A 25,636-nucleotide genomic window follows, 5' to 3' on the forward strand; every position below is an offset into this window, starting at 1 on the left:
ATTAGGCAAGTTTTTCAGACTGCCCTAACATATCTTGCTCTTATGTAGACCTGAGAAATTGGTGAATAAGTAAGTGACCTATACATAGTTATACAGTATCCACAGCGTACGTGAAATACAACCAGAATTTAAAACATCATTATCAATATTGCAATGCACGAACTTTTTTTTAAACCTCTCATTTAATGGAAGAATGTGTGTTGAGTGGATCTAGTCACACCAAGAGCTGGCCATCGTGATCTCATTTAAGCATGTTGGCCTCACGTCAATAGGGCACAGTTTACTCTCTTTTACTGATGTGTTTTACTGATATTCTAAGTCTATATGCAGTCGAATATATGTTCAACCAATGGCACGTGTCTGGCGTCATTGGTTTTGTCATCACCTTGATGCACTGAAGATTGTAATATTCCAGATCCCTGGGTTATGGCTTGCTACACGACAGTCATTAATTAAAATAACGATAGGCAACACTGATTCACATGGTGTAATCTGTACATATGCTAATGCGCCACTATTGTAAGATATAACCAAGAGAGGGCGCTATGAAACGTAGGTATTCATAGGTTACTCTTGTGTTGTGGCGCAACCATAGACTTGGATAGACAACGCATTTCTATATGCCTAATGACCAATGTATCATCATGTAGTGTGTGAGATAATTGGCAGCACGGTAATATATACATTTTTTAACGAGTATAATGTATTTACTGATAATCAGCCAATGAAGTTGGAAGTCCCTCCCATTTGATCATGACTTCTTTGCAATTGTCAATGCCGTCCCACATAAAAAGCTTTTAGTCCCAATGGAGTCTTCTATCCATTTCTATGGGAGCGTCAATATTATGATATTATTAATATGATCAATATTATACCTAAAATGAATTTCTTTCGTTGACTTTTTATTTAATTAATACATTGTCGCTATTATTATGTTTAATTTAATCAGTATTGGAAACATTTAATATTTTATTGGTTATTTATTTGTTTTACTTCTACATGTTTATTGACAATATTTGTTGTAGGCTGTTTGTTATTATTTATTTATTCCTGAAATATGCTTCCTACACAAAAATATGAACTCGTTAGTGGCTCGATGATTTTAGTAATACTAGAAGCTTAGCCTTAATCAGTCAAGCCTTACTTTTTTTCTGGGACATATCAGCCGTCATCGATGTGATCCGTTAAATTGTCAGTGCTCAAACACGTTGAATAAACTTTAGCCTACTTTATTTAATGTAACTAACAGCAGCCCTTGTGTTCTCAGCAATCAATAGTCCACCCCTTGACCCTTACCCGCGCTCACGGGCTACACTCTCTCTGGCCTCTTTATGTCCCAACTTTAAATATCAAGAGTAATAATATTAAATAATATTAAAGTGCAATATTTTGTTGCTATGCATATTAGACCCAAATATAAATTGTATTACTTTGTATGTGTTTTTAAAACTGTAAAACCTGAATTGTTGTCATAAAGCTGCATTTTATATAGACTAGGCCTAATGAATCAAACACAGCCTAAACGAAATCATTTCTCTATTACCTTCTATCAAATCTAGACTAGCTTGTATATTTAACCTACGTTTTTTTTAAAACAAAAAACATTTTATTGAAATCGGTAGACTATTTAAAAAGTGAATTTCATCATTAAGTAGGTTAGTCAACCAGATATATTTTTTAATGATTTTATATTTCTTTTTTGAAAGAATTTCCATTAGAAAAAGCTTACATGATGAAAAAGCAGCAATAAACAGGACTTAAAATTGCACCCACCCTCCCCTCCTTCGGAAATTCAAGAAGATTAGTTTATACCGAATATTTTTATATGAGACTGAGCTTTTTAGTCCGCGCAGGTGTACAAAAGGGGAGCAAGTTGAGGAGTCTCACGCATAGGTGTGAGATTATTCAAATAGGGCAAGAGAAGAAGTAGGCTAGGGATTGGAGGCTCGCCTGTCGCACGGAGCTATATCATAGCGTTTACTGCTAGCTCTGAACGTCATTTGAACTCCAGTCATCATCAGAAGCTTTTCAGCAACCGTGAGCACGGCTGGCTGAAAGACACATGCGCCAGTCCTTGACTAAGAGGAGCATACCAACTATCTGAATACCCCTTGGTCCCAAATCACCATCTGTTAATGCGCGTTTTGCTATCTCTTCTGCGGAGAAACGGTTTTAAAACTATTCGGAACTTCCATGATGCTTGGAGCAGTTAAAATGGAAGGACACGAACACACAGATTGGAGCACATACTACGGAGAACCCGAGGTGGGTACCTTAAATATATTTTTTCCGTCTAACGCCGATCCCATTTTATACAACTCACTATTAGCCCAGAGATAATATTAACTTTGTGATCAAATATTGACTTGAGGCGCCTCCAAATCCTTCCCCATCTCTACGCACTGCACTATCCTATCAAAGTTGTGTTTGACATTTAGGGGAAACTTTTTACTGAGTTTGTAAGTCCATGTGTCTGAATTTATCTTAGCAAAATCATAGTTTACCATGTTTCCCATTGAGCAAACATTTGTGTTAGCCTATTTGATTGGTGAACGATTGATTCAAATATTTGTGTTGCGGGTATACTATCGTCTACACACTACAACAATTTAATAGATCTTCTATTTGTATTTAAGCTGATTAACGGAGTAAGATATGGTGACAATTCTATTTTACCTGCTTGATGTAGGCTAGACATTACAGTTGGTGTGCATCGAGTGACATATTTAAGTAATTCACTTTGTTTTATCAAATGTAGCCAATGATTTAGCTAAACACCGACATTGCATGCTTCTACACCGACTTCGCACAATTACCATCCTGTCTATAGATCACAGTTTAATAATAGGCCTAATGAATGTTATGTTAGTGGTTGACAGTGTTATTGCTGATGTTGTTATTATGTTATTAAAATAGCTTGGCCTACACATCAATACTGTCGAGTGTATCCCCTGCTAAAATCTTAGTTCATATTAAGCTAACAGTTTTTGTTTTCCTGGCTTGCATTCCAGTGTTATACCTCGGTTGGCAACATGAACACCGGCCTGGGCATGAACTCAATGAACACCTACATGAGCATGTCGGGCATGGGTACGACGGCCAACATGACTGCCAACTCCATGAACATGTCTTACGTCAACACGGCCATGAGCCCCTCCATGACCGGCATGTCACCGGGCACCGGAGCAATGAACGGCATGGGTGTAGGAATGACAGCCATGAGCGCCGCGCTCAGCCCCAACATGAGTCCCATGACCGCGCAACCTCCACCAATGAACTCCCTGTCGTCCTATGCCAACATGAACGCTATGAGCCCCATGTATGGACAGTCAAGCATCAACAGATCTAGGGACCCAAAGACTTACAGGAGGAGCTACACCCACGCCAAGCCTCCGTACTCTTACATTTCTCTCATCACTATGGCTATCCAACAGTCCCCCAGTAAGATGCTGACACTGGCTGAGATCTATCAGTGGATAATGGACCTTTTCCCGTTCTACCGACAGAACCAGCAGCGCTGGCAGAATTCAATTCGGCACTCTCTATCGTTCAATGATTGTTTCCTTAAAGTGCCTAGATCCCCGGATAAGCCCGGCAAGGGCTCATTTTGGACCCTCCACCCGGATTCAGGAAACATGTTCGAGAATGGCTGCTATCTGAGAAGGCAGAAGCGGTTTAAGTGTGACGGTCAAAAGAAGATGTGCAAGGAGTCTGGGCGTAAGACATCAGAAGGCGGCTCCAACAGCAGCTCGGAGAGTTGCAACGGAAACGAGTCCCCCCACTCCAACTCATCCTCCAACGATCACAAAAGGTCTCTGTCAGACATGAAGTCGTCCACCCAGGCGCTGAGTCCGGAACACGCCGCCTCACCGGTGTCCCACTCCCAGGGGCATGGACACCTCATGTCCCAACATCACTCAGTTCTTGCTCACGAAGCGCACCTGAAACCCGAGCACCACTACTCGTTTAATCACCCTTTCTCCATCAACAACCTAATGTCATCGGAGCAACAGCATCACAAAATGGACTTAAAGACTTACGAGCAGGCGATGCACTATTCCGGCTATGGTTCCCCAATGTCGGGGGCGCTATCCATGGGTTCAATGGGAAAAACGGGCTTAGATTCCTCGTCAATACCCACTGAGGCATCTTACTATCAAGGTGTATACGCCAGGCCTATTATGAACTCCTCATAAACTCTGCCCTCAAACCTCAAAACGGACCCTTTTCAGTAATTTGTACATTTGTAAAATTGAAGTGTGTGCATATGTAGGCCTATTCCAGATATTTTTGACGTTTCCCACTGATTTAGTTGTCAAGTTGGTTTAGTAATTATTTTGTAAAGGGATGTTAATAATAATGTGACTAAATCTGTTTAAAAGGCGGCTTTGAGAATGACCAAAAGATGATTAGCCTACTGTAAAATATAGGCTACCGGCATTCTGAAATGAATTTCAATGCATCCGGCAGGAGACTGAAATTCTTCAGTAATTTGTGTACTTCTTATTTATGGCTTGTATGTATTAAATGTGCATTATTGTAGTTGACAACAAGAACAGAATATATTAAAGTGTTATTTGGATTTTCTTCTGAAGACATTGGTTGATTTTTAAGTGCGTACAGAGGACTTTCTTCACAGCCAAATAATGACTATGATAATCATAATCACTATAACATAATCACAGCATCAAATTAAATATTTTCGTATCATTAGGCAGCAGCATTAAGTATCAAGCATCGGCCTATTTTAGCAGGAGCACCACCAGATAAGACAATATAAATTTAAATATTTTATTAAATTCTCTCCCTCTCTTTCTCTCTCTCTTTCTCTCTCTCTCTCTGTATATATATATATATATATATATATATATATATATATATATATATATATATATATATATATATATATATGTACGTATAGCAACATGTCTTTAGAAAATACTGTTGAAATAGGTTTAAATAAGCCTAGTTCGAATAAATAGTTTTTATCCTGTAAACTGAATTTTAAAACGTATACAAATGCCATTTGTGTACTGAACAAGAATATTTTTTTTTTCTTTCGAAAACATGCAACAGTGGCAATAACTATAGAGAAAACGTTTATATGAGGAGAAGGGGAAAATACATAGATTTTGGCTAGAGATAATGTTTGAGTCAAAAACTGACAAATATAGAGTTACTTGTCAGCGGTCTACGTTGCACATATAACGCTACAGCATGGGTTCCAATCTGGCCCACGCACACTTCACACAGTTTATCAAACAAATCATAAATATGCCCAAAATATGTTTAACCAATTTGAGAAAATGCTTCCCGCATTTTGTATTGCAGTTATTAGTCTTCATTTCCCCTGAGCAAACAATATAAGTTCTTTAGCTTACACAACTTTTGAGTATAGATGTTTCCTTGTGCCTGCCAACAAGTAAACTACTTTACTTTTGCAACAAAAAAAAAGATTATATTCCATATCGTTTAATATTGAAACAGTTAATTACATTAATATATATAATAATATAACAAATACATTTCAAAAGAAACGCAGCAACGAACCTGCAGTATGTATCCACATGGCTTCTATGGTTGGCAACTATAAAAAAAACACATTTGATTCCATGATTGGTGAACTATGGGGGAAGTTTAGGTAGGCGTTTGATGAAGCCACAAGCATTCAGGCTTTAATACAGGCTAGGACATGCTCCGAACAATATTAATTAGCTCTGCTTAACACAGTAATGTATTTTCTATGATAATATTGTGGTACCAGTTGTGGTGCCAAACGTGTTCCTAGCCTCGTCAAAAGCGTCTCAGTGTCAGATGTAAGATACAACCACCGGACTCACATCTTAGTGCAGTACGATGACCAATGTTCGTATTGTTAGTAATGCTACGAGCTCAATTAATGTTATTTATGATTAGGCCTACTCTATAGAAGTAATAATATTGCCTCATTTTATTTTGCATTTGTCATGATTATAATGCATAATATTAATTATAACATACACACTCTCACACACAGTGTGATTCCCCCTGACTTAATAACATCCTCACACTGAAATCATTAGATTACTTTTGTTTAACTATGACATAAGTGTCCCATGGCTTCAGAGAATAGTTGGGGAAAAGGAGGCTGATTTGAGAACAAAGTCTACTGACTGTGATGCTCTACCTGCTTTGTTTTGTATCACTAAGCCATTGTACTTTCAGACTACTCAGATCCCATCTCAAATAAACCTGAAGATAAGATATTGTAGTCAAAATGAATCAAAATCCTCACACTCCCAACACGGCAAGATGCCCATTCTTTTACTTAAAACGATGGATACCAAGCCCCAGCCGGAGTGCTTTCATATCCAAGAGGATGCCGAGAGGACAAGTTTGTCCTCTTGCCAGATAGGACAGCGGTTCAACTTCTGAACACGTAAAGGGTGCGTTTATTCTCCAGTTCCTCTCACAAATCGTACTTTAAACAGCCGTGATCTGCGAATAAACAAAGACAGTAAACAATGGAGTGGAGGCTATGCCCACAACATAGGAAGTGTGCATGCACAACCAAATTGCAGGAGTATAAACTTAGAATAGGACGTCACCGCTCTGTAAATTTACATAGACATTACATTTCGTTCTCTTCATTTTAGACATAACGCTAAGCTGACTTTTTTTATAGCACACTGATCGATATCGCGGTAAAATAATCGTTTTTTTTAAACTAGCGAGGCAGTGAAATCTTTGCTTTGTGCTAAAGTCAACAGTGACAGAGTTTGAGCTCAAATAAATGCAGTGATGTCTCCAGCCCTTTGCAGAAGGCTGAAAGGCGAGGTTCCACAATGGGCTCCGATAGGCTATTGCCAATAAGCATCGACAGTATTGCACAGGTATGGACATTTTATTGTATATTTCCTAACTTTATTTCAATTCAATCGTTGATAAGTGTGATACGTTATTCGCCTAGGTAAGCTAGATAAGAACTGAGCGCAGGCTTGAGAAAAGTCCTCGAGCAGGCCGTATTGGATTTCACATGACAATGGATTGTTCAAAAGCTTTGCAAGTTCTCTGATAGAGGTTGCCTCTTCGTTCAGTGCATGTCTGTGGCTTGTCAAGGAGCCTTGCAGCTGACAGCTTTCACTGGTACCATGAAAAGAGCACTTGCTCTATTGCACATGGATCTCTGTTATGATGTCGCTTAATCATTCAAATGTTAGCCTTTGAATAGCATGTTACCAGTTTTACTAGCCTGGAGTCCTAAATCTGTGCAATGCATATTTGAAGTAACAGCATTTTACTAGTCCTGTCTAAAAAGTAGGCTACAATCCTCTGGCTTTCGGAATAGGTTCATTTCCACCCCGGTATATAGCATATCATTATAATCTTTCCTATCTGTTTTTGAGGATTTTTATTGGCTCCAGGTTTTAGAATTTAATAGAATTAACAACAAACTATGTTAGATTGTCTTTCCTTTGAGAATGATCGAAAAATAAAACCATGTATATGTGTTGCTGGTGAAGAATAATTCCATCACTTAAATCACCAGTCTATGTGGAATTCTAAATATCAACATATTTTATCTTCCATTGATTAGCTAAAACACATCTTCTTTATCTTCATCATCTTATTAATGATACCCATTACAAATGAACTTCTAATGATAAACTAAGCGTAATCATAATATAATAAACAATACAAATATATATTTAATAGGCTATATACCTAATAATAGGCTATAGGCCAATAGCCTATTATTAGGTGATAATAATAATGCGAGTTATTAATATAATAACTGATAATAATAATACGAGCATAATAGGCTTACTGTATGAAAAGGAATATCCACCATTGTATACAGATAACTGTAATTGTAAAAGTTGTTTAGATAAAAACGGATAATGAGCCCAAAACACTAGGGACCGTTTTTCAATAATTAATTCTTATCCAATATCATTCTCACTAGGAGCAAAAGCCCTCGAAAACACTCATTACCCTTATTATTCGAGCGTATGCCAAAACTCTTCTACTCCGCGACTTTGATGGAGGGGATAACCCCTGTCAAGCCTTCTCTATGACGGAGTGAATTGGGAATGGCCTTTTTGGAACCGTTGTTCAAAGGTAACCCGCTACAATCTGCACTGGAGAAGTGTCTATCTCAAAGTGCATTATAGCTTATGACTCTGAAATCAGGCCGACATCATCCAATTATATCTATCCATCTAAGGCTGCATGGTGGAAACCCTTTAGTATCGTAGAGAAGCATGTATGAAGGCCTACATTTAAGTATGTACGAAAATGGCAAAACACACACACACCCACACCCACTCACCTAAAGGGATTTCAAATGTCAGCACAGAGAGAAACCTCTAAAAGGGCCTGGGAGCACCAGCACAGGCAACCCCTTCACTGTTGTTATAGAAACAAAATAAGCGATAGTCCAGCTTGTTGATCCCTTTACTTTGGTAAACCAATTTAATTACATTTCTTACCACTACCCAGTCGTCCTATTTGCATATTTCAAGATTAGTTTGACTCTTACAAGGAACCAATGGCATTTCTCTAGACCAAGTGAATTCCTAGAACAAGTTGTGGTCAAATTTGAATGACATTCTCCCTGCAATTCACGCTCGACTCTAGACTCTGACGCTGGAGTTGCTGATGTTTTATCTATCCTCATGTTTGCCTTTTTATTATCCCAATTTTTAAATAAAATAGGTTTAATAAGGTTTTCCATGGCATAGAATAAATCAATTTACGGCATACAGATCTAAGCTTTGAAGCGACATTAAATCCATGATGGGCTACGTTTTAAAACATGTTTGAAATTGGTTTTTATTTTAAAAAACAAATAGGGTTGTGCCTGGAGTATGACTCTTGTTAATCCCAATCCCCATCGTTGAAATTGTTTAGGAACCAAAATCGAATCAGTTGAAATGAATAATTACATTTTGCATTACATAGCACGCCCATGGACTACCTACAATAACACCGTGTGTTTTGATGGGGAATTCTGGCCCTATATTCTCACTGAAAACTAGTGGCCTCCAGTAGCTCTGCTGTCAACACCAAGGACTGGAACACCCAAGTAGAACGGTCTCCCGGGTGATAGCGGGACACCAGTCTAACAAGCTGTAATTCTGTTTTAGCCTATTGCAGGGGTGGGACCGTCCACACTACCCCGATTTAACTCCTCTTTCACGCGAAATACTCCTAATCCCATATTTTAGCAAGGGAAACTGCTATCCCACAGTATATTAAAGGACAACAAAGTCAAACTAAAAGCCACCCATGGTTTTTTAGCAGTCAGTTGGTCCTTGCTCCTCAGGATTTACGCTTCGTGTGCGCCCATTTTGCTTCAATTAACGCTACTATTAGTAGCAATTCTTCTAAATAGGTGAAATTGTTGGAATTACATTTCAATGCAATCGTGCTAATTTATCGTATTCACGTGAAATGCATATATTTAGCATTTAAAACACCTACGCCTATGCATTATGAAGACCGATAGTTAAACAGATTTATTTGAAAAAAAACGGCGGTTAAGACTTAGCAAATTCTAATTGCTTCGGATTCTGCACGCGTGGAGATATCACTTTAGTACCAAAATGTGTAAACCCCGCCCACCCAGGTCACCTGGCGACGCAAACAAATATTTTTCTTCTGGAACTATTATGATTGTGATTATTATTATCAGTGGTACTATTATTATTATTATTCATGTAAAATATTGTGATCGCTGCTTTGAAATAAAATTACATAATCAACTGACCATAAACTAACAAGAGTCGCAAAACAAACAAACAAAAAAATAACAGTCAGTATTGCTAAACGTTGATAATGGATTTTTGACAACCACAGACAACATATTGATTTAATGATCTTTGCTTGTAAGCATTTTGAATTGACTAATTTCACACTTTACAGTCGATGGGTGGCAAAACAACATGTTAGACAAAACATTCGTTCATGTTTTCGTTTTTATTTATAATAGGAATTATATAAAGTTGCAGGTTTATTTCTTACAATATTTCTAATTTGGTGTAACATTTATTCAGAAGAAGAAACGAGAAGGGACACCTAATACAATTTAAATGCATGTCCAAGTTTTCCCGTAAGTGTTTAATTTGGCGTCTGTACACATTGTGTGTTTATTCAAATTGCTTTTACCTAGGCTATTTCAATTTATTTAGCTATTCATAACGAAATTACTAAGTAAATACAATTTGTTAAACGGAAAGAACACATATTGTTGTCAGAAAATTGCGTGAAAATTGTAAACCATCTCTGCCTGACTCAGAAGCCGTTCCACTTTGTAGTAGACATTTCGACTGTATTTTCATACCCTAACATTGAAAAGAGAATAAATTCCCACTCCACTCCCTGTTGCTACTGCATTCAACAGCTGACACTGTTTCAGCATGGCTAGGGCAAGGGGAAGTATCCCATCCTCACCGATAACCATCAGCAATTAGCTGAATCATGTCATGTTCTCATCTCTCCACCAATTCTACCACAGACTTTATCTGAAACACCTATCTCTCCATCCTACTCACTCTCATCTCTGTTCCCACTCCATCTAACTCACTATCCTCTCCGTACCCCTCTTTTCGACACACACTTTGGTCCATGCCTCTGCACCATACAATACATACAGCTCTCTCCTATTTACCTGATGACACTGGACTAATTTTTCTGTTCTGTCTCTCCACTCTTCAGCACACACCTCTCCTATTAACACTTAACTGACTGTACTCACCATTGTCTGAGAATTGTCAGCTGACCTGCATTCCGTTTAAAGACTCTGGACAGAGCCCACATGCATTTATTCACTTGCTTGTTATTTGAAAATGCAAAAACACTGACGTGAACCAAAAGGTCATGCACTATTATAAACATCACTTGGCACAGCTAGAAGAGGACTGCCCACCCTCACCCCCCACCAGAGTCTGGTTCCTCTCTAGGTTTCTTCCTAAGTTTCGACCATACTGGGGAGTTTAAACTAGCCACCTGGCATCAACTCTGTCGTTGCTTGTTCTTTGGGGTTTCAGTCTGGGTATCTGTAAAAGCACTTTGTGACCACTGCCGATTTCGGACCACTGCTGTTCTCATACACATTCAGTCGTATTTCACCCAGCAGAGCCGAGCAGGTAGAGGTCACAAGGTAAAGAAGGCAGAGACTGAGATGGACAGCGTAAGAACACAGCTGGTGACTGGTATGTGTCTGTACCTCGGTAACGTGGCAGTGTGACATTCCAGGCCTCGGATTCCTCTCACCCTCAGCCGGGCCGCGTGGCCGTGTGGTCCACACCTCCCCACACACAGGACCGCGCTGATGTCACAGAGAGGCCAGTCAACAATGCCCATTGACTGCACTGAGGCAGCAGCTGTCGGGACAAGCACTGACCTGAAGACAACCTATTCAGGGCAGGACGTGGTGCCTCTCAGCCCCCCATTGCTTTTGTATTCCTCAGAGTGGATAGATTGTCGGTGCTTGTCCACCTATAGCAGGCACCGTAGGTCAATTTAGGAAATAAATTAGCCCATATTGACGGAAAAGCCATATGAAAATGTTTGCAGTGAGGTAGATACAAAGTAATGACCAAGAAAGAATGCACAGCCTCCTGGATGAATATGATAATAGGAAGAATACAAACAAAAAAGTACAAGTGTTAATTTTTGTTGCATAGAGCGTTAGAAGATGATGGGCAAGGCCGTGGTCTCCGGAGGAGAAGATACTGAAAAGAGGATTGGAGGGAAGATTAGCTTCTAAAGGAGATAAACGAAGCTCAGGAAGCCTGTTGCAAGATAATAAGTCTGGGATCACAACAACATCTCACAGTCTCACTTGAGTGTTTGACATTTGTCTGGCGGGGATAAATGTCTGTTGGTGAAGTGAAAGTATAACTGCTGTACATCTATTGATCAAGTGAGTGAAAAAATATGTGCACAGATAAATGAATAATTAATGAATGTGAAAGTAAATCCTGATTTTCAGTGGGTTAATCTTAAGTTACTTCCAAGTTGTTAAGAGTTATGTTTTGGTATAGAGTTAAAATAGAAAGAAGTATATGCTTGTGAATATATTATGCGTGTACACCATACACCTTTCCTGTCAATAATTCCCTAGCAAGCTACTGGCTTTCAAGGCAATTCTAGACATTCAGGACATTTGGACAGATGTCTAGGAACTAGTACATCACATTTTGACTTGGAACTAGTACATCTCTTAGCTGAGCAACCAAGCTGCAGAATGCATATTAAATAAAGATTACAGGATTCCAAAATATGAATCTACGTATAGCCAGGTTCAAAATGAAGGTATTTTGAATGTGTCTTTTGGTATTTAACTGCTTCCAGAGGATTTTTTCAGTAGCGTTATAGAGCATGCCTCAGTCATATTTCCCAGTGGGTTTGATGTGAGTCTTTGAGAGCAAACTGTGTTGGCAAAGCCACCGTGAAGTGCTATGTCATTCGGCTGTGGTAAAGAGATTCCTGCTCAGGTGTGATTGATCCGACATGGTTCCTTTATTCCCCCTGAGGCTTGAGTGGGGTTTTAGATTTAGACTCTAGCTGTAATGATGGATGTCTATCTGAAGGTTTCTCTGTCATGGACCCAGACCATCTTTTATTACCTTTTTCCTCTGTTTGTCCCTGGCATGGCTGCCAACCTTCCTCCTCACCCCACCTCCGATCCTGGTGAACTGAGGCCTAAGCGTCACTGGCCAGTCACAGCGAAGGACACACAACTCATTAAAAGTTAATGAAACCTATAAACGCAGTGTGCCAGCGATTCATTTAAACCCTAAACCAATCTCCTCTTTCAGCAAAAGCAAACAAGCCTCGTGGCCCCCAATGCTCTACTCTGAATAACAAACTACGTAATATTTCCTCTGTCATATTTTTTCCTATGCTGACATGTTTGGTGTGATAGGCTATCTTACAATGGGACTGGTCCAATCTATTGAATGTGGGGAAAGAATGTTTAGCAGGGGTGAATTCTGTAATCTACCTCCAAGTTGAATCTAACTACTCAACTTGACATTGCCTCTGCTTGTCAGGCAGCCCGCCATTTCAACATTCATGAGAATCACTGACATTCAAATAATGTGCTTATTTTAATACCATATGAGTGAAGGCTAAATCTGTGTTAGGTTGTGAATTTATTCTTCCTACCAGGTAGTACAGAGGACTGTTCCTGGTCTATGAATTGTTAAACAGGCATAGGTTATATCACCCCTTTAAAGCTATCAACCCCTTTCTCTCGTTCCCACCAAAAGCCTTATTTCATTTCAAATAAAGGTAATAATAACCAATCAACAGTAATAAACTGTAAAATGTGTGTAAAAATCATTGTCAATCCAAAATCCAAGATCTGAAGAATTACTTCCCTGTCTTTATAAAACTCAATTTTAAACATGGTCCCATGCCTTATAGAGGTGTCCTCAGAGGATCCTAATTAAATTCCGTCCATGTATGGCGCCACTGTCAGCCATTTTAATGAATTCATATACCCTGACTTGAATTAAATTAATCCACAATTTAATCCCATATAAATGGCCATGTCATTTATCACGTACAGGCCGATGCTCAGCTGAAGGGTCCTGGAAAGCTGGTTGATGTCTATAGAGCAGTTGAGCAGATTACCATTAAAGACAAGAGCTGTATGTATTCCCCTGATACACGCTATTTAACCCATCGCCTGTTCACTGCTGACAGTGACATAGCCTGAAGTGGGATTTAATATCCTGCCAGTAAGTGTAAGAATTCAGCCATCTAGATGTATGAATGGATGGCTTTAATTTTTCTATGTGCAACAGCGCCAAGAAGCCTTTGTACAGATTATACCAAAGAGAGAAAGAATTGCTGTCAGTATCAGTATTCTTCTGAAAATATTGGTTACCGTTAGAGTTGCTGTTTCTCGGGGCTTGCTTGAGATAATTATTTCAGAGACTGTTACACTAAAAAAATATATTCAAATTCAGTGTTTTGTTAAATAATGAAGAGTGAGCCAACGTAGACTACTAGGTAGATTGATACTAGTTTGCAAAAGAGAAATCCACACAAAGAGCATCATGTGGTAGAGTGAAATATTTCTGATGTATTTCCTGAATCAACTGCATACCAGCCTTTCACAGAGATTTGAATAAGTGTTTTAGTTTTAATGATTAGACTTGATCAGCGCATACATTTTTGCTGCCATTATAACAAGACATTTCGGACGACAGTGAAAGAGATTCAAAATGTCCAATATGTAGTTGATAAGCAAGCAGTGATTTGGGACGATCTTCTGGGTGACAGAAGGTGCTAAGGTCATGTTGGCTGTTCTGACAGAGGTTTCATGTTTTACATCCCATTCCACCAAATGCTGGACCAAATATGTTTTATGGAGGCATTTGCAAGCTTGGCCCATTCTTTGCCAAGCCTGGCTCATGTGGCCAACCTATCATCATCATCATTGTAGAGAAAATAAAAATAAACAGAAACTTTTCAATTCGGTCCCATAACGCCAAATCCTCGACAGACGCTGGCCCATCACTATTCAAACCATTGTGCTTGCATTACAACAACTAAACACATTTGTGTTTCAGAAATCCATCCTTCCTGTATGTATCCAATACCAAAAGCTTGGCAGCTGAAAGCCGACGTAGCAGGGAGGGGCCGCATAATTGGTAAAAAACATTTTACCGAGCATTTTGGGATAAAACGCCTTTGCCCACCCCCTCAGCTTAAAGCAATTAATTCAGGATCCTGACATAAACTCTCCAATCCTTTGACAGCTTGGAGCTGAAATAAAAATGCTAGTTCTCCTGGGAACGGCGGGAGATAGCCGGCTCTATTCTGGACTGTTTGCTCACTGGCCCTGAGAGCAATCTTCCCCAGTCAGAATGAAATGCAAGGACACAAACAATGTACCGCAGAGAGAATGGGAGATGGGGAATGAACAGTTTGGACTATTTGCTCAGCAGAAGGGCAGCCACAATGGCCGTCCGATGGCTTTCCCATGCATCAAGCCTCTTAGTCTTAGGCCTCCTTTTGTTGCGGAGTTTCTTCGCCCTGGCCAGATAAGAGGCCAGCTGGCCTATACTTTTAATTCCCATTGTACGCTGTACTGTATAGTAATTTATCTGCCTACATTCTGCCTGCCACGGTGTTGCCGTCTTATTGAATGTGCTACGGCCCATGTATCTCGCCGGCTAAGGTTCACCTTAGCATGTGCCGTCGTTTATGGCTTGAACCCCTCTCTCTTTCATAAACAGTTGTCGGTGGTTGGCGGGTTGGTGTGCCGGGGGGGTATTAACACACGACCCCTCTTCTCTGCAGAAAGGAGGCAGCACAAGTCAAGCACAGGATACGACAACGAGACCGCTCACATAGGCCTACATAATACTGCATGCGGATAGTTCATACAGATCAGAGCTCAGACACGGAGGACATGCAGCTCAAACACACAGCGCATTTCCGCATTGTTTTTCAGTCTCCAGTGTTGACCAAGACGTTCGTTTATAACCTATTGCTGAATATTGTACACAGTATTGGATGCAGCCCTTAATAGATGCCGCCACTGAATTACCTAATGCCAACTGGAGTAAGACAGAGCAAATATAGCCAATTGACAAGATGAGAGCAGAATCCATGCTCTGCTTGTTTTGTTAGCATGTGTTAGTTGGGTGTGCTTGTTTAAGGTTGAGGATTACTGGAGCTATCATAACAATTTTTCAAGGTGTGCTTGTTGAAGTTAAGGCATGACTAGATCCTTTACATGCTCATATTATTATTATGAGCATGTTAAATAATTATTTTATGCAAAGCAATGCATAAATCTATACATTTGTATACAGCTTTGAATATTTAACCAATTAATGCAAAACCAACTTTTAACTGCACGGCCTTGCCCAACATTGTTTGAGAAGTAGTTTGGGTAGCATTTATAATTTTTGTATTATAACAATAATTAAATGGATTTCAACAGGGGACATTTTCTATATGTTACTCTTTTACCCTTTAACACTAACACTGTTTGTAACTATTTATGTTTTGTGTATTTACATTAGTATAAATAGCAACCATTGTAGATAGATATTCACAGGGCCACTGCTTCCAATCAAACTTTAAACAGCAAACATAAAGAAAATGGAAACCCTTATTTATAGAGATAGATTTATAGATCATTTTATTGCTCCTTTAATCAAATCGATTGTGCCTACATTTGCCTATTAGAGGCAAACACCATAACTCTGTAACAGTAAAATTCTACACCTACTGAATTTCCTTTTTTACTGTTAAAGCTATCAAAAAACCCAACATATATTTTATTTATTTATTTATTTATTTAATTATTACCTAAATTGGTAAAATCAGCTGCAAACATTAAAACAACAGTTAGCCCTGGGCTGTTTATAGCTGGAGACACCAGATCAATGTTCACATTGATGTTTTCGGGCTATCCAAATTCAAATTCTTTAATGCTTTTATAATTTATAACTACTCTGTATTGATTTGCATAAGATGCCATCAAGTACCAAATAACACTGTTCAAGTTAGAGACGGAAACCTACTTTAAATTGTTAAGACTATCCTCACTAAAGTGTATGTATTTAAAATCCATAAATACTTAAAAAAAAAAACGTTAGCAAGTACACCACATTTTCTTCAGAAAATTAACTTTTTTGATTTTGAGTGCATGCGTGTGTGTGTGTATGCATTCATATTCAAAGTACAGTGCATGTACACACTTTAAATAATAATACACGTTTCTTGCAAATCTTCTGATGTCATACACACACATGCATACACTCGTACACACCCATCCCCCACCACTAAGGCTTAAATGTCACACGCCCTTTGGGTGGTCAGGCCTAGTGGCTGAGAGGATGGTGGGGACCCCAATGCCCTAGAACATTGGATGCATTTGCTCATTTATGTTGGCAATCAATTCAGTGGCCAGAGCTGTCTGCAAAATAGTTGATTAATTTACAAATGAACTACCAATCCAGTTGTTTTGACGGTTTTCAGTAAACATTGACTCCAATGTGTTGTACAATTTAACAGTAATGCAGTTACAGTCATTAACTCTCAAGATAACATTAAAAGTCAACTGGTAAGTGTGAGGAGGGTTCTCCTCCCTTTTTTTTTTTTAATCTAAAAGCAACTTGCAAGATTGTCAATTTCAGCCAGTTAGTTTGTATGCTTGACTGCTATGTTGAGGTCAGAATGCTTGGATCACCCCTACTCTTCAGCTGGAGCATCTAGAGTGTATTCTGGCCACTGCAAGAGAAAATCTATTTAATAATGGACAGTCTGACCACGCTTTAATTTATTTCACAGACCAGCATTTACTCTGTTATTGTATTGAATTTGTAAATGCAGCAAGTGTTTCGAATGGAACTTGTTGTCAGTGATTGAATGTCACACTTAACTTTGCCAGGTTGTTGCAATTTTGTACGCCCTTATTGTCATTACCTTGTCGTTTTTGTGAAGCATTTTGCACATGGATTAATTCAGAGGGACGGCATGATAAGGGACACAATGGACACCAGACTATCTCACTGAAAGAATGGGCAATGACAAACATATTGTGTTTCAAACAGATCTGCTAATGGCTGCTCCATAATGAACAATAGGACAAGGTGGAAGTGGAGCTGAATGTCGAAAGACACATATCTTTTTAAATAAGTGGTTATTGTTCAAATCAGATCAAATATAAAACACAAAACAAATGTACAGTAGCTTGGTTGTTAACAAAGAGAGCTTCGTCATTAAGAAACAGTAAGTGCTTGTTTTGGTTGTGAGCGAGCAGCTTGGCAGTTGTTGTGCCTCTGATTGGTTAGTAAGCATGTCAAAGCTCAGGTATGGGAGGATAAATAGGTGTCTTACTGGGTTGTGTGAGCAGAGTGGCATCAGCCTGTGGGGTGGGCGGGTGCTGGGTTTGGCAGTCCTCTCAGCTTCATGCTCCACTGACCCTGAAATAAAGCTCAGTTTAAGGCATTTCAACACTGCTTAAAGTTGTCTGTGGCCAGGTAATTTATTAGTTCTGAGAACATCGGTTTGGGGCTCCGCAGAACTCACAATCTCCCAGCATTCAAATATGGGGAAAGAGCCGATGAGTCACACAAGATGAAACTTACAACACTCCTTCAATTACCCCAAGCACTGTTGACCTGTGGCTCGCCAAAGGGCACTCCAGGGACTCACTCAGTGTTGATGTTATGATGCTTCAGGTCAACTGACATGCAATGTGTCTTTTATCACCTGTATGCTTGTCTGAAGCCAAGAGGCTACAGTCACAGATGTCAAATATCAGGCCCTGAAGCTCATAGTGGGTGGCCAGAAACAGAAAGAACAGTCATTGGCTGCTCGTTCGACAACCCAGACCGGAGAACAGGTTATCTTTGCTTGAAGTCGATTGAGGGGATGGCTCTTTGCACCGAATGTATTTAGAAATGCATGTTTTATTGGCAATATTAGTTTAGCTGTTGTATGCTTATGGACAGGGATTTTAGCGGACAGACATTTCAATGGTATCTGACAACATTTTAATTATATACTTTTTCTCTTCAAATAACTGCACATCATTTTGATTAAACATTATGAATAATATAAAAAATATTATTATTTGTTATCTAAAATTGTGGTTTGTTGTGGATCGAGATTGTTAAATTGGCAAAATAAAAGTAAAATGAAAAATTGCATGTAACAAAGTGTAATAATAACGGAATTAAATTACAATGTGTGTCAATGTTGCTCGACATTTCTATAACCACAACAAGATTGTTAATTTAACTGCTTAGTAAAATATTGATAAATACAATTCTTTATACCTCATATAGCAAAATATCAATTAAAAAATATCAAATAACAACTGAATCTACAGAATTTAAGTTTTGCTTGTTTAGGTAAGTACATAGTAATACAGTTAAGAAGCAGATAAATAATGAATTGCCTTTAAACTTGAATTACCTCCTTGACAGTGCTTTTTACACATATTCTGTTGAATTATTTACTATTTACATTTCCCAAAAACAAAGGCAATTTTTAGCATTATATAAATGCAATTATTTATATAGAAAGAAAGTAATAACAGTTTCCGTGCCAGTGTTACATTAATTTCATTAGAGGAGAATAATTACAGTCAGCATTTAAGGAATAATTACAGTCAGCATTTTATCAATAATTTGTCAGTTTAAATAAAAATTATAAACAATGACATTTTACTATAATTGTGAAAAAAAAAAAACTTGAATTCCAGAAATACAGCACACAGAAAGGTAATAGAACATAATTTGAACTAATATTTAATATTTAAGTTAAAAATAAATAGGCACATTTTTTACTTTTATAAATATAATCTAAAGACAGTTAAACAGTGCAGTGCAGTATTATATATGTGACGTTGATGAATTGGTTGTCAGAAGAGCATCATTCAAATAAACTCTAGGTCCGTTATGCAAATTCCCTACCTTCAGTTGGTTGAGTGTCCTCAGACTATAATTTGTATGCAATATGCATTCATCCATCAATTTCTCCGTTGTTAGTTTTAGTTAAGTTTATTCAAGTTATATCTCCCATTACGAATCTCTTATGTTTCAATCTATTTATAAAGATGAATTACCAGGCATGATATCAATTCAGAAATGTCAGTATATAATGTTCAGTATACTCATTAGTTTTATGCTAGCGTGCTTATTGTGTAGCACCTTTGGTTGGTGTTTGGGTATTTTTGAGTGTTAATGCTGTGCCTCTTTGCGTTGGGTCCGTTAAACACACTGAGCACTTAACACAAGCAGTCCACTGGTTGTATTCACATGACTACCTCTCTCACTATGTGGAGGTGTCAACACCCTGCAAACACCTTTGACACACATGCTTGAATGTGGTGGGAGAGTTAGCTAAACATTCCTGGGTGTTTTACTATAGCCGTGTACCAACACTCACTACTAAACATTGAGAGGCGTTAGCTCTTTCTCCCACAGTCCTAAGTCCACTGTCTCTTGGGAAAATAATAACTTATCTCTATTAAACAATGTTCTCTCTTTTTTGGCAATACCAAAACCAATGTTATTTTTACAGCTGGATATACAATATGGGTATATATCAGATTATTACTAAAACATTATACACATTGGTATGTAAGTCTTCAACCATCAAATGCACATACAGTGCATGCTACCTACATGTAACCTGTGAGACTCCTCTTTACAATAGCCAACATGTTCTTTGATGTGACTGGATGAAATTGAATGTTCTAATGGCTTTGCTAATTCAATGTGACAATCCCATGATTATCGACACATGCAGCATAGTTGATTGGCTCTGAAGTCCATCATGCTGGGTCTCTGAGGGCGGATCAGAGCAGAACCATGACCGCATGAACAAATAATGATGGGAACATGGGTTTATGGAGGCTCTCGGCCCCCACTGTCTCTCTCTAATAGGGCTGTGCTGGGGGGAGTTGGGGTCCACGGCCATGGCAAGATCAGGGTGCCTCCAGAGAGAAGGCATACGGAAGAGAGGAGGCATCAGAGTACGGAAGGATAACGAGGAGAGGAGGCTACACTGGTTCGGACCTAAGAAGTAGATGGATCTGACTGCCACACACAATGTCCTTTCAGTGTTGGGCTTTGCTGTTACCGCCCCATGGCACTCGCCAGGTATGTCAGCTATGTTTGCTAAGCCATTCATCTCCTACCTGCCCTTCTGAAAGTGGAACCTTTGTTTGAACCGTACAGTTGTTAAGCCACCCTTTGAATCAGCTCAACCCAATTTATTTCCTGGTGGGTGAAGCCGCACAAGATTTATGGTCATCTTTTTTGAACCTTTATTTTCTGCGTAAATTTTTTTTGTTCGGGTAACAACAATGCTAATGTATTTAGACGATTCAGTGGAGAGTGGATGATTGTGGTCAGGAAAGGTGGTGAGCTGTTGAGAGGGGAACCTGATGGGCCTTATCGTTGGTGGCCAGGGTGAGCAAATAAACTGGCCATGGAAGACAACACAGATACTGGCAGGATTCAGGCTGTGTGACGTTCATACAGGCGTTACAAACAAAGCATAGTGCAAGTGAATGGAAACAAATGGAAAGAGACTACCAATATAAAACTAACAATATGGATAAGAGAATATGAAACTATTATTTCTATGACAGTGGAAATGTTCATTTAGTGTGCCATACATGTCAAAACACATGAGATGTGACGGGTGGCGGTAAAAGCCTTTCAGTGAAGCAACAACATCAATGGTGCGATGCAGCGCTTTATAAAGCCACCATTAATACAAGCACTCTCTTTCACCTAGACCAAATTGCTGATGAGACAAAGAATATGTTTGTGTTTGATTGTCATGAAAACACTTCTTCACCACAAAACAAAACAAAACTCATAACTCTTTTTCTCTGCCGCAGTCCCAATCACTTTTAGTTCCTGCTTCACCCTGCTCCTGAAAACACAAACTTCCATTTATCTCTGACTTCTGTCTAGGAGAAGGGCGATATCTTTGAATACTCCATGTTAATGATTGACTCGACTTGCAAAATACCCTACATATGGCACCCAGTTTGTTCACTTCCGCTTGGCTATATTTTCAGCTTCAAACTCTTGAGCTTCCACAACTCTCTCCCAGCTCATTCAGTGTTATTGGCATTGGGGGTTGGGGTACATGGAACAAGACAAACTCTTTAGAAAACCATCGGCAAGTTAAGGCAAATGGGAGATAAGAACTGTCGCTGGCCCTTTTAGTGGGTTATAGGAATGAGGCTGTGTAGACTTTATTTTTCTCTAAGATAGCCGGGCTTTTCTGAAAGCTAGTTCATGCTTCCCCCTTCTGCAGTAAAGATCACATTGACAGGAATAAAATGAGCCCTGGACTTCTCATTCACATCATGAACTAGGGAACAAACCAAGAATAGGAACCTTTAATTAACTGGTAAAACAGGACTAAACCTTGAATGACTTGTTCTGTTCATGGTCATCATTTCAATCAGGCCCCATGCTTGACAAAAAAATAGGTGGTCCTGATTAGATTCTATCAAAATAAAACACACACACACATATATATATATATATATATATATAAAGTTTACAATACTGTTTTATGTTTCTGGTGCTTCTGTACATGCTGAAAGCTCAGTAACAATGCACTGACTGCCTGTAACAGTTTTGTATTTGATGAGGAAAACAATTGCAGCTGCTTTTTTGAAATATGCTATAGCAAAGGTGTTTTGTTGTAGATAATCTCTTGTGTTATTTTTTCTTTATCCACTACAGATAAGACGGCCTTCCTTGACTCATGCATGAAAGGGGACCAATGGGATGGATGGAGTTTTGCCTTCGACCTTCACCCTTCATCACCTCAGATCATAGAGGCACTGTGTTCTCTGCTTGTCTACCTGGCTATGTCTGTATCCGACCTTGTCTGCATCTATGAAATATCAAAGTGTGTCAGACGGCACTGAATAGGGACAAAAGAAAGGCACCGTTAATGATTAACTGTTCTAAAAGCTTTGGCTTGTATTCCCATGGTGCCCAGTCTATCTGCTGGCCATGTCACATGCTCACAGCCTTTTTCCAGCAGATTGGAGGAAAGCTAGAGAGCAAACACAGGTGCTTTGGACTGGAGTCGCCGACGCTGTCAGGGACAACCACAAACAAGAGCAGCAATGCCTGGCTAAATGAGAACCCATCCCCTTACTCGGTGCCTGGCTGGCTTAGCTAAGTCACTGACTGTCGTGCCTGGAGATCCTCACCATAGACCAAGTCCAATGTCCCTCGAGAGCTCAACAACATTTCACACTTTCCAGAGAAACAAACAAATAAAACAAGAGGATTGGAGTCCACTTGTTTGAAGTGAATGCTATTGCTGCAGGCTCAAGTATAATGGGAGAGAAAACCAGCTCTCACTTTCTAAAACAAACCAAAGTTGAGGCAAGGAGAAATGCAAGGTGCTGGAAGAGACACCAATCCTCGGAAAATTGAATGACATATCCGCACACTTTGATGTTTCTTTCGTTGTAATATTATTAATAGTTCTGAGTTTGGAGTTGTTTTATAAGGTTCTATAAATACAGTCTGGGTACTAACCATTTCTTCCTCAATGTCGTCTGTTCCTTTGTAAAATGACTGAGTGCATTTTGTAGCATAACGTTTGATTACACAATCAGATGATATGATGACGTTATCAGAACATGACTTTCCGGCAATGAGATAAATGAACAGCATGATAACGTGAACAAAAGCCTGTCTCTGATTGGTCTGCCTATGAATAGAAAAAAGGCACCATGAAAAGTACTCACAATAAAGGCAATTCATTCGATTTCTTATTTTCTGCTTGACCTCGGTCACATGCATTCCTTTTGTATGACACAAATATTTATTTATGTGTTATGCAGGTCTTTCAGTTCATACCCAGCAATTACAGGGAACCTGTAACGCAGAGATGATGATAAAAGTGTTTTAAAATAAACACTCTAAATCAACATGAGAACATTTTCATTTTAGAGGGTTGAGGGTGATACATAGAGAGAGAGAGAGAGAGAGAGAGGGATGGATGTAAAGAGAAAGGGACTGAGAGAGAACAATGAGAGGGCGATGGAGAAGGACACATATGAAGAGAGTATGAGCTGGAGATCATAACTGTTTCATCTTAGGCAAGCAGTACCTCCAGAAGTATCAAGAGGCTTGTTTGAGCCCAATTCCCTCAATTTCTTTTGTGTGTGTACATTTATATATATATATATATATATATATATATATATATATATATATATATATATATATATATACAGCTCCGGAAAAAATAACAAAATATCAGAGTATTTTCAAAACCAAAATAAATATATACTGTTCCGGAATAAATGAAGATGAAGAGACCACTGCACCTTTTTCTTTCCTTTCCAAAAAAGTTGAAAAGGAACGTTTTGAGTGAGAAACAGAAGCGTTACATCTGCAGTGGTCTCTTAATTTTTACCCTTCTGTTCCTCACTCAAAACTTTCCTTTTCAACTTTTTTGGATAGGAAAGAAAAAGGTGCAGTGGTCTCTTCATTTTTTCCGGAACAGTATATATTTATTTTGGTTTTGAAAATACTCTGATATTTTGTTAGATATATCCATCTGGCACCTTCAATTTGCAAACATGTTTAAAATAATGTGCAAGAAGATGAAGCTATTTGATAACAGTATGTTTCACTTGTAAGCTTTCTTTATAGACATGCTGTCCAAGTCTCAATAGAAATGAACTAAGCTGACCTATCTGATCAGCTCAACTCATGTTATGCAGCAGATCCCTGTGGGGATTTGCTGTGAGGTGATCGTGAACAGCGCCTGATCTGGGGAGTTACAAATCCTCACTTTCAGGGATCTTACTGTAATTCACATGCAGGAGCTGAGTCAAAGCGTGGGGGTCTGAGTTAAGCGCGGGGGCCTAACATCTCGAGAGGATTTCAGACAACAGCTTTGTTGCCAAGTCATTGTGCTACTGTGAAAGTTGTCTAGCCCATTGTCGGACGAAACTCGGCTCAATCAAAGAAAGTTTTCCAGTAATGAGGTAAGAAGATGAAAGCTCATTGAACATATCAATGCGCTCAAAGACCCTTTTGATGTTGTGGGCACAATGCTAAAATTTGAAAAGAGCAAAGTGTGCACTAAGCTGCATTGCACTGCATTAACCCCTTGTCTTTTGTCAGACCTACACCTACAATGAAGGAATATTCCATTCTGTTGGAAATGTAATTCATGAGTAATATGCTCTTTGAAAGGAAAGCTTACCATCAACGCACTTGACTTCTCTTGAAAAGGTGAATGATAGTGTTGACTGTACTTCAAATGCTGTAGTTGCAATGGTATGCTTTCACTTTTCTATAGAATAAAACATTAATGAATGCAACAATGCAGTATTTAAGAAGATACAAATCTAATCTTGCTGAAGACATCAAAGAACTATAAAATGTATGGATATAAAACATGTTACCAGGTCATTTAGTGTCTTTAAATCATTTGACTTCCAAATACATGTACTGCTATTAACAACAATGATATGGCTGCTTACATTTGTGCTAATTCCCACATGAGCAATTAACAATGTGCAATATCAAAGTGAGATATTTTATGTACAGTGATAAAATTAGCTGCTTATATGAGTTGACAATACACATTGTATCCATGCTTATAATGGGTCTAACAGGGTTTTGCCTCCATTAAGAGGCAAATCTGAAGTATGATGACCTTTTGTTTAATAGATTAATGTTGGTAATATATCAAAGTTTACGGACGGTTTTAATTTACGATACTCATCCCACCCCACACACCTCTAATTCTAAAAATAAAAGTGTGTCTGTGTGGGATGGTCACCCCGGTAGTACCTGTAGAGTTTATACTGTACCCAACACCAGTCAGTAGGGTTTGGGGTTTATACTGTACCCAACACCAGTCAGTAGGGTTTGGGGTTTATACTATGCCCAACACCAGTCAGTAGGTTTTGGGGTTTATACTGTACCCAACACTAGTCTGTGACATCATTTGTCTTTTGGAAAAATACCTATTGTGTCACTACAACAGTAAAATGTTGGTTTGATTGAATTGAGCTCTAGGTTAGCACAGGAAGGAATATTTTAGTTTTTGTTTAAATCTGTATAAAAGGTTATGGTAAGACATAATTTTCGGTAAA

The 25,636-nt window shown here is 38.8% G+C and overlaps 1 protein-coding gene and 1 long non-coding RNA gene across 2 annotated transcripts; both read left to right on the forward strand.

Annotated features, from left to right (window-relative positions):
• Window positions 1–1,989: 1,989 nt before the first annotated feature.
• Window positions 1,990–4,550, forward strand: foxa2 (forkhead box A2). The gene is made up of 2 exons (XM_010879197.4): window positions 1,990–2,265; window positions 3,012–4,550. The coding sequence occupies exons 1-2, from the start codon at window positions 2,194–2,196 to the stop codon at window positions 4,194–4,196; spliced, it is 1,257 nt and encodes a 418-aa protein (XP_010877499.1). The 5' UTR covers window positions 1,990–2,193; the 3' UTR covers window positions 4,197–4,550.
• Window positions 4,551–6,566: 2,016 nt separating this feature from the next.
• On the forward strand, window positions 6,567–23,283 carry LOC105015791. The gene is made up of 3 exons (XR_828403.4): window positions 6,567–6,872; window positions 20,384–20,630; window positions 22,242–23,283. It is a non-coding gene; the product is annotated as an uncharacterized LOC105015791 (long non-coding RNA).
• Window positions 23,284–25,636: the final 2,353 nt, after the last annotated feature.

The sequence above is a fragment of the Esox lucius genome, chromosome 15, assembly GCF_011004845.1.
Source record: "Esox lucius isolate fEsoLuc1 chromosome 15, fEsoLuc1.pri, whole genome shotgun sequence".
Classification (NCBI taxonomy): Eukaryota; Metazoa; Chordata; class Actinopteri; order Esociformes; family Esocidae; genus Esox; species Esox lucius.